We start from the raw sequence: 10,287 nt of genomic DNA, 5'->3' as shown, positions 1-10,287 counted from the left end.
TACTTTATTTAACTTTTTTTATTTTTTACAACAATTAGCCCCCATAGGGGCCTTGTACATGGGATCTTTTGATCCCCTCCCCTATTCACCATAATAGAGACCTATTAGGGTGAATAGGATTTTGACACTCTCCATTCAGCGCTATGCCTCTCGTGCATAGCTCAGTATGGAGAAAGCCATGGCAACCGATCGGAGCCCCGCTCCGGAAGGAAGATGGAGCCGCATGTCTTCCCAGATCGCGCGTATCGAGCGGCCTCACTGCAGAGGCCCGTTCCATACATCCCCTGGCACGCAATGACCTACCTGTACGTCATAATGCGTGAAGGGGTTCAGGCCTTAGACACTTTGAAATATACTGATGGGTTTATTTTATGATAATACCTTAGAAATAACTGTAGAAATCATTGGCCCTTTGCAGCTATGGTAACATAATGCCATATACTCCGCCTATGTTACCAAATGTTACACATGAAAAGTTTAAAGGATATATATAGTGTATATATTAGAAAAAAACAACTTTGAACTAATACAGTAGAAAAATAAGTACAAAAAGTACCTAAAATTACCTTTGATTTATTCATTTTTTATCTTCAGTTAGTAAAACAAATTTTATACATATATATATATACAAATTTAGATATAAAAATAGACAACACATTGTAGTAGAGAAGAAAAATAACTTTGCATCAGTTTCCTGCTATTCTATATATTATTTACACACTAATGATTATGCTGTAAAACTGACCAAAATGTAAGAGTGCAAATAATCGCGGGGGTCGTGACCCCATTTTTGCAAGCCCTTCTTTGTGGCAAGGTGACTATAGGCCTTACTTAGACTGATCTACAGATTATTTTTCGCTCACATTACACTTCTGAATAGGAGTGTAGACGTTAAAAGGAGGTAGTAGGCATCACCAATGGCTCCATGCCGAAAACGGCATTCAGCTGAAAATGTTCCTGTATGCGCAATTGTTTTATGTCCTTTATTGGAAAGCATATAGCCGCACTGCGAGATGAAGAATGTTCCGAATAATCATCCTTCCAGAAGATTATGGATTTTAATGATTCAAACTTCCAAAAAGCTACTAGCACATTTATTTCATCCTTAAGGTAGATCCCAATGGAACAAAATATGAAGATGAAAAGCATTTTCTCCTTATCCTCTGCTGTAAAAATCATGGATTATGGACCAAGGAAGGCTAATTGCGTTTCCCATGGCGGGTTATTGCATTTTACGTACGCAAATTTAACAGCTGGGGCATTCTGACGGACCTATGGCGGCAGTACTATATTAGCAGTTTTAGGAAAATCTGTAAACGTTTGCTCCGAAGGAGCAAGCTCGGAGACATGGGTGAATCTTGTCGTTGTGCCACACCATTTTTAGGATATTCTGTAAATCTTTGGCTGTATATGACCTTGCTAAGTAGAAGCTTCAGATTACGAACCCCCTGGGTTTCCCGTCGTTTTACAGTGTCTTCGCGCTGAAGTATCCTGCGTCATGCTAATAGGGTTACTGATTTTCGAAGTACCAGGTGCGTTGCTTCCTTTGCTCAAGGGTGAATTAATTGGGGAGGAAGCGTTTACGTGGCTGAAGTCTGAAACTCCGTAAGTTCGTAACAAAGGAGCTTGATGGGTGCTGGCTGGCTGGAGACCTGCAGAAATAGAAATACGGCAATAAATAGATGGATGTAAATGTGATATTAAAAGTGCATGACTGTTAAAGGGGTATTCTCTAAGACAATGGGAGGACACCTCTGGGATCTGTGCCTACTCTGAGAACGGAGCCCCAAAACTTGTCGAGGGTGTACTGTGCAGCCACCCTCCATTCATTTCTATGGGGCTGCCGAAAATTGCCGGCTATTTCTGTCGGCCCCATAGAAATGAATGGGAGCAGTGGCTGTGCTCCCATTTCCTATTATGCGGAGAAGGCTCGGTTGTGACCGGACCCGGGGTCCTCTGGCTGCCACCACCTTCCCCCCTCCGTTCTCGGTGTAGGTCCCAGAGGTGGGATCAGCACCCATCAGACAATGGGGGCATATCCTAGCGATATGTCCTCATTGTCTCAGATGGGAATAACCCTAGGGGGTTGTCCAAGATAATAAAAAATCTCAAACACCTACAATTGCTTAAAATAAAAAAAATGACATGGTGCATTATCCTGCTGGAAGTAGCCATCAGAGGATGGATACATGTTCTCATTTTGTTTACGCCAAATTCGGACTCTACCATTTGAATGTCTCAACAGAAATCGAGACTCATCAGACCAGGCAACATTTTTCCAGTCTTCAACAGTCCAATTTTGGTGAGCTCGTGCAAATTGTAGCCTCTTTTTCCTATTTGCAGTGGAGATGAGTGGTACCCGGTGGGGTCTTCTGCTGTTGTAGCCCATCCGCCTCAAGGTTGTGCGTGTTGTGGCTTCACAAATGCTTTGCTGCATACCTCGGTTGTAACGAGTGGTTATTGCAGTCAACGTTGCTCTTCTATCAGCTTGAATCAGTCGGCCCATTCTCCTCTGACCTCTAGCATCCACAAGGCATTTTTGCCCACAGGACTGCCTCATACTGGATGTTTTTCCCTTTTCACACCATTCTTTGTAAACCCTAGAAAAGGTTGTGCGTGAAAATCCCAGTAACTGAGCAGATTGTGAAATACTCAGACCGGCCCGTCTGGCACCAACAACCATGCCACGCTCAAAATGGCTTAAATCACCTTTCTTTCCCATTCTGACATTCAGTTTGGAGTTCAGGAGATTGTCTTGACCAGGACCACCCCCCTAAATGCATTGAAGCAACTGCCATGTGATTGGTTGACTAGATAATTGCATTAATGAGAAATAGAACAGGTGTTCCTAATAATTCTTTAGGTGAGTGTAGGTCTATATCTATCTATATAAATTTCTTATACTCACCTATTTCTCCATAGCCACTCTCTGCGACGCTCCTGTTTATTTACAAAGAGCAGCAATGACATGCCAGAATGCGGCACATGTACTCTGCAGCCAATCACTGTCTTCAGTGGTAGACAGTTAAAAATAGCGATTGGCTGCAACGGTCACAAACCAAATCTAGGTACATCACTGTGCACATGACAGACACTGCGACATGCTGGGATCAGGCTTCTGAGCGCTGCAGCCACACAGGCCACTGATAGGCTGCAGCAGTCACGTGTCGTATCCAAGTATGTCAGTGGAAATACTGAACCCAGACTGCAGAGAACGGGGCTGGGGAAATGGGTGAGAAGAACTACTATTTTTTATTTTAAGCAACTGTAGGAGTTGTCTGAGATGTTTAATGGTCTCAGACAACCCCTGTGATATAGAGTGAGGTGCCACACAATATTACCTTTTGATACATTGTATCCATACGCTGCAAATGCCGCAGCAGCTCCAGCCATTGCACCCGCCATTGCTGCTGCACTGCCAGCAGTAGACTTCCGACTTCTAGATTTCACCCCCTTCGTTCCACTTCCACCAGTTTTTGTGCGTGCTCGGTGGCGATTCGGGTTTGCTCGCCCACTAGTAGAGGTTTCCTGATTGAAAATTCCTGCACACGAATACAGAATGGTCAGTAAATCATACCAATGGAGTTGCAACATCTATGGTTATTGCAGAAATACAGGCTTAACCCCTTCCCGACCGGGCAATTTTCCTCTTTTCAGTTTTCATTTTTCACTACCTGCCTTCCCAGAGCCATGACGCAGGTGGTTGAAAAGCTATGACATCCTCATGACTGCCTGCTGATGTCATCACAACATGGGTGTCGCAGGCCAGAAGAGGAATGGCACTCAGGTGAGTATTACATTGCATTTTTTTCACTTGGCTATTTGGGACCATAAAGGGCGTTACTGGGGGGCACAACGGGTGGCATTATTATTGCAACAGGGACTATGGGAGCATTAGTAAAACTGGGGCACTAATATTACTGGAGCACTATAACAGACATTGTCAATGCTTGAGGAACTAAAGAGGGCATTATTACTACTGAGAGCATTTTAGGGGGCACTATAGTTGAGGACATTACTAATACTTGGGGCACAAAGGAAAGCATTATCAATACTGGTCTCATTATTATTACTACTGAGGGCACTATAGGGGCATTACTACTACAGCGGGGCTCTTTATTCTACAGCACAGTATTTGGGGACATTGGGGAGCACAGAGGGCACAGAATGGAGGACCATAGTGCTGCACAAAATATCTCCCCAGCAAGCACCATGGTATTGCTGGCTTCGTCTTCTCGTGTTGGCTACGCCGGTAACATGGGGCTATTTTTTTTTGTTTTTTCCAGGACCACTTAAATGTCCCAGTGCACAACTGATGTTCCTTTGTGGCAATTATTGAGTAATATTTTTGTCAGTAACTAGAAGTGGCTGCGCACATACATATATCGAGCCAAATTAAATTTTGTTTAAACCTAGCAGAGAGCGTCACAGCCTGGGAGGAGGAGACGCCCATTGAGAAACAGGGCAGTCTCCTCCTCCCTGTACCGATGCTATTCTTCAGCATACCAGGCGGGAAACGTGAACGGGGGGCACAGCGGGGGAGAACGGAGCGGTGCCCAGACAAACCAGTAAGCGATCTTACATCCCTGCACTATGCTCTACATAACCTGCTAGTTATTTCATAAAGTCTGGACCCATGAAAGGTCCTCTTTAAGGATAGTGTACCTCATGGTGAAAGGTTGCTGAATACTAGACATGCTTCTACAACGCACTTGAAGATATTTTCCCCAGTTGACTTTGAGAGGGGCACATCAAATGACTAAGAGGTGGACTGACCTAGCTGTTAGGAGGTGTTGGGAGCATTGGTTATGTCTGGGCCACATGTGTTGCCTCTCCTGCCAGAGCGCCCAACTGGCATATTTCAGCAGGATAATACTCACACACAGCGAGGGTTTCCCAGAAATGTGTATGTCAGATTTTAACACTTCCTTGGCCTGCCTGGTCCCCAGATTTATTGCCGATTAATCATTTATGGGACCAGCTGGGACGCCAAGCTTCAATAAAGTGCAGGATCTATAGGCCCAGCTGCAACATCTGTTGGCAAATGTGATGCAGAATACCATGGAACCTTATTGTGTCTCCAGGCTAGACAATTGTACAGTTTTTTTTCTCCAATAAACGTATCCTTTCTCTCTAATATTGTAATCAGTTACATACAGTTGCAAGAAAAAGTATGTGAACCCCTTGGAATGATATGGATTTCTGCACAAATTGGTCATAAAATGTGATCTGATCTTCATCTAAATCACAACAATAGACAATCACAGTCTGCCTAAACTAATAACACACAAATAATTAAATGTTACCATGTTTTTATTGAACACACCATGTAAACATTCACAGTGCAGGTGGAAAAAGTATGTGAACCCTTGGATTTAATAACTGGTTGAACCTCCTTTGGCAGCAATAACTTCAACCAAACGTTTCCTGTAGTTGCAGATCAGACGTGCACAACGGTCAGGAGTAATTCTTGACCATTCCTCTTTATAGAACTGATTCAGTTCAGCAATATTCTTGGGATGTCTGGTGTGAATCGCTTTCTTGAGGTCATGCCACAGCATCTCAATCGGGTTGAGGTCAGGACTCTGACGGGGCCACTCCAGAAGGCGTATTTTCTTCTGTTTAAGCCATTCTGTTGTTGATTTACTTCTATGCTTTGGGTCGTTGTCCTGTTGGAACACCCATCTTCTGTTGAGCTTCAGCTGGTGGACAGATGGCCTTAAGTTCTCCTGCAAAATGTCTTGATAAACTTGTGAATTAATTTTTCCTTTGATGATAGCAATCCGTCCAGGCTCTGACGCAGCAAAGCAGCCCCAAACCATGAAGCCCCCACCACCATACTTCACAGTTGGGATGAGGTTTTGATGTTGGTGTGCTGTGCCTCTTTTTCTCCACACATAGTGTTGTGTGTTTCTTCCAAACAACTCAACTTTGGTTTCATCTGTCCACAGAATATTTTGCCAGTACTGCTGTGGAACATCCAGGTTCTCTTGTGCAAGCTGTAAACGTGCAGCAATGTTTTTTTTGGACAGCAGTGGCTTCCTCTGTGGTATCCTCCTATGAAATCCATTCTTGTTTAGTGTTTTATGTATCGTAGATTCGCTAACAGGGATGTTAGCATATGCCAGAGACTTTTGTAAGTCTTAAGCTGACACTCTAGGATTCTTCTTCACCTCATTGAGCAGTCTCTGCTGTGCTCTTGCAGTCATCTTTACAGGACGGCCACTCCTAGGGAGAGTAGCAGCAGTGCTGAACTTTCTCTATTTATAGACAATTTGTCTTACCGTGGACTGATGAACAGCAAGGCTTTTGGAGATACTTTTATAACCGTTTCCAGCTTTATGCAAGACAACAATTCTTAATCTTAGGTCTTCTGAGAGCTCTTTTGTGTGAGGCATCATTCACATCAGGCAATGCTTCTTGTGAAAAGCAAACCCAGAACTGGTGTGTGTTTTTTATAGGGCAGGGCAGCTGTAACCAGCACCTCCAATCTCATCTCATTGATTGGACTCCAGTTGGCTTACACCTCACTCCAATTAGCTCTTGGAGATGTCATTCGTCTAGGGGTTTACATACGTTTTCCACCTGCACTGTGAATGTTTACATGGTGTGTTCAATAAAAACATGGTAACATTGAATTCTTTGTGTGTTATTAGTTTAAGCAGACTGTGATTGTCTATTGTTGTGACTTAGATGAAGATCAGATCACGTTTTATGACCAATTTGTGCAGAAATCCATATCATTCCAAAGGGTTCACATACTTTTTCTTGCAACTGTATATCATCATTACATTCACACACGTTGATCACGGCATCTGAGGGCTTAAATGACGAGTATCGCAATACGTTTTTTATGGCATAGAAATCAAATAAAAATGTTGGTATCGTGACAACCCTGATATGCATACACCATATGTTTTAGACTATTAGATGCACTTTTCTAATGGAAACTGTGCAGGAGCATCTAAGTGTCCCAATGCTGCCATTAGAAATAGGAGATTCTGAATTCCGTGAGTAACCATTAAGCAAACTGGAAAATTGTATAACTTTTCTTACACAAAAATAACACTTATGTGACAGACGGATGAAATAGATCTGCCAGTCTGATAGCAATTTGTAAACTAAATTGTATGTATACAGACCATTAAGTGTGTCTGATGCAGAACCAGTGATGGATGCGGGGGAGTTTGTTCCTCTAGACTGCTGAGCTGAAGAAGGATCATCTACTATCACCAACATATCATTACTGCTCTCATCCAATGCGATTGATCCAGTATGGAGTTCACTGCTGATGGATATCTAGTGAAAAGACAGCAATATAGTGACATGCTTCTGCAGTTTCTAGGGATCATCTTGCTCAGCGATACAATTTACCACTGAAAGAGTAATAGCCGAGATTCTTTAATTACTTTCGTGTCTCCTCCTAAAAATCACTGGACAGGTTTTTCAAGCCATTCTCTTCCCCTTTACAAAATTAGGAAATGCTTACATAACAATTACAGTCATTGCTGCTGATATTTACCTTCAATATCAGTAGTATTACGTCAGAGCAACTGGACTGGATGGAGAAAGCCAGTCGGAGTCTTGTAGCTCTGACTTATTACTACTGATATACGTGACCATAACCTAGATGAATGAGAATCTGGACAGTTTAACTGTTGTTTCAACTTTCTTTAGAAATGTATAAGGACAGTCATACCAATAACCTTATATTATACATTTAATTGTATTTAAAAAAATACCTCTAAAGTGCACCTTCCGCACTCTGCTCAACGCTGAATACTGCTTACTGTAAGATGGGCAGGCTTCTCAGCCTGCCAACACTCTCTCTGCCCAAGCCACTGCCCTAGGAGTAACTAAACTACTTTACTATGATGTATACCCGAGGTCAGCAACCTCCGGCACTCCAGCTACTGTGAAACACAACACCCAGCATGCACACTTTGCTCAGCCGTTCTCTGAAATCTCATAGAAGATAATGGAGCATGCTGGGAGCTATCGTTTTACAACAGCTGGATTGCCAAAGGTTGCGGATCCCTGATTTATACTAAGAACGTCTTCCCTGTACCGAGTCCCTGCGTATATCATCTGCTGTCAGTGTTGAACGCTGGAGCCCCACTCCTCTCCTTATCACAGCGCTAACCAGAAACTCACTGGGAACATAGAGGTGGACGGCAGCAGCAATCAGACCTGACCGTGAACACTTACTGTTCGCTGCAGTACCGTTCTCGATCTTTCCAGCACTTTTTTTTTATTCACCAGTGATGGTGCTGGGAAGATAGAGGACAGCAGCACTGCAGCAAACTAAGTGCAAAACAAAGGGATACAGGACAGTCAGGGGTGATGGCTGCAGCCCCACTACGCTATATCTTCCCAGCGAGTTTCTAGTTGGCACTAGGATGACAGACAGAGGAGCAGCGCTGCAGTGTTCAGCACTGACTGCAGATGAGAAAGAAAGGGACTCTTAGCAAACCCCTTATAGCAGGAATGCTCAACCTGTGGCCCTCCAGCTGTTGCAAAACTACAACTCCCAGCATGCCCGAACAGCTTAGGCTACTTTCACACTGGCGTTTTGGCTTTCCGTTTCTGAGATCCGTTCAGGGCTCTCACAGGCGGTCCAAAACGGATCAGTTTTGCCCTAATGCATCCTGAATGGAAAAGGATCCGCTCAGAATGCATCAGTTTGCCTCCGTTCCGCTCTGGAGGCGAACACCAAAACGCTGCTGATGATACGGAGCCAAACGGATCTTTTTTTTTTTTGACACAATGTAAAACGGATCCACCCCCCCATCCGTTTTGGCAATGTAAAAGATAATACAAACGGATCCGTTCTGCACGGATGCATGCGGTTGTACTATCTGTGCACATCAATGACAGATCCGCACCAAACGCGAATGTGAAAGTATCAGCCTACAGCAGGGCATGGTGGGAGCTGTAGTTTTACAACAGCTGGAGGGCCGCAGGGTGAGCATCCCTGCCTTATAGAATGGTTACACATAGGGAGGCAGTGACTGGGGCAGGGAAAGCATAGGCAAGCTGAGAAGCCTCTACATCTTAGGCTACATGCACACGACCGTGCCGCAAACCGCGGATCCGCAAAAAAACGGAAGCCGTCTGTGTGCCTTACGCAATTTGCGGAACGGAACGGGCGGCCCATTGTAGACATGCCTATTCTTGTCCGCAAAATGGACAGGTATAGGACATGCTATATTTTTTTTGCGGGGCCTCGGAACGGAGCAACGGATGCGGACAGCACACGGAGTGCTGTAAGCATCTTTTGCGGCCCCATTGAAGTAAATGGGTCCGCACCCGAGCTGCAAAAACTGCGGCTCGGATGCGGACCCGAAAAAAAAACGGTTGTGTGCATGAGGCCTTACTTTCACACTCGTATTTTGGGGCGGATCAGTCATGAATCTGCAAAAACGGATCCGTTACAATAATACAACCGCATGCATCCGTCATGAACGGATCCGTTTGTATTATCTGTAACATAGCCGAAACGGATCCGTCATGGACTGCATTGAAAGTCAATGGGAGACGGATCCGTTTTCTATTGTTCCAGATTGTGTCAGAGAAAACGGATCCGTCCCCACTGACTTACATTGTGTGACAGGACGGATCCGTTTGGCTCAGTTTCATCAAGCGGACAGTAAAACGCTGCAGGCTCCAGAGCGGAATGGAGACGGAACGGAGGCAAACTGATGCCTCCTCTGGCAACGCCCCCCCCCCCCACCCGCTCCTAGAGGCTAATTAGCATATTATAAAAGTTTGTTGTTCTCAATAAAGGCTTCAGGCAGTGAGATGGCGCTAATATAGTTATGCTCAGCTGATATTAGCACATCGCTAACGTCAGCCAGCTTAATAGGTGACAGAAACCCTTTAAAGGGAACCTGTCACCGGAATTTTGGGTATAGAGCTGAGGTCATGGGTTGCTAGATGGCCGCTAGCACATCCGCAATATCCAGTCCCCATAGCTCTGTGTGCTTTTATTGTGTAAAAAAACAGATTTGATACATATGCAAATTAACCTGAGATAAGTCCTGTCCCTGACTCATCTCACGTACAGGACTCATCTCAGGTTAATTTGCTTATGGATCAAAATGTTTTGTTTTTTTTACACAATAAAAGCACACAGAGCTATGGGGACTGGGTATTGCGGATGTGCTAGCGGCCATCTAGCAACCCATGACCTCAGCTCTATACACAAAATCCAGGTGACAGGTTCCCTTTAAGAGGAACAGCTTCTTCCCACATCTCTATTCCTGTAAGGTGACCTAGGTATAAGTC

General features: G+C 44.3%; 1 protein-coding gene across 2 annotated transcripts in view; it reads right to left on the bottom strand.

Annotated features, from left to right (window-relative positions):
* Positions 1 to 572: 572 nt before the first annotated feature.
* The window catches only part of INO80 (INO80 complex ATPase subunit), a 125,705-nt gene continuing 115,990 nt past the window's right edge, over positions 573 to 10,287 (bottom strand). For both annotated transcript variants that reach the window (XM_040411848.1, XM_040411849.1), the window contains exons 34-36: positions 7,143 to 7,299; positions 3,342 to 3,542; positions 573 to 1,652 (exon numbers count right to left, since the gene is read on the bottom strand). In XM_040411848.1, the coding sequence (XP_040267782.1) occupies positions 1,438 to 1,652; positions 3,342 to 3,542; positions 7,143 to 7,299 (573 nt within the window). In that variant the 3' untranslated portion in view covers positions 573 to 1,437. The remainder of the gene's footprint in view (positions 1,653 to 3,341; positions 3,543 to 7,142; positions 7,300 to 10,287) is intronic.

This window comes from Bufo bufo, chromosome 11, assembly GCF_905171765.1.
Source record: "Bufo bufo chromosome 11, aBufBuf1.1, whole genome shotgun sequence".
Lineage (NCBI taxonomy): Eukaryota > Metazoa > Chordata > Amphibia > Anura > Bufonidae > Bufo > Bufo bufo.
This window is presented reverse-complemented; position numbering and strand designations above follow the sequence as displayed.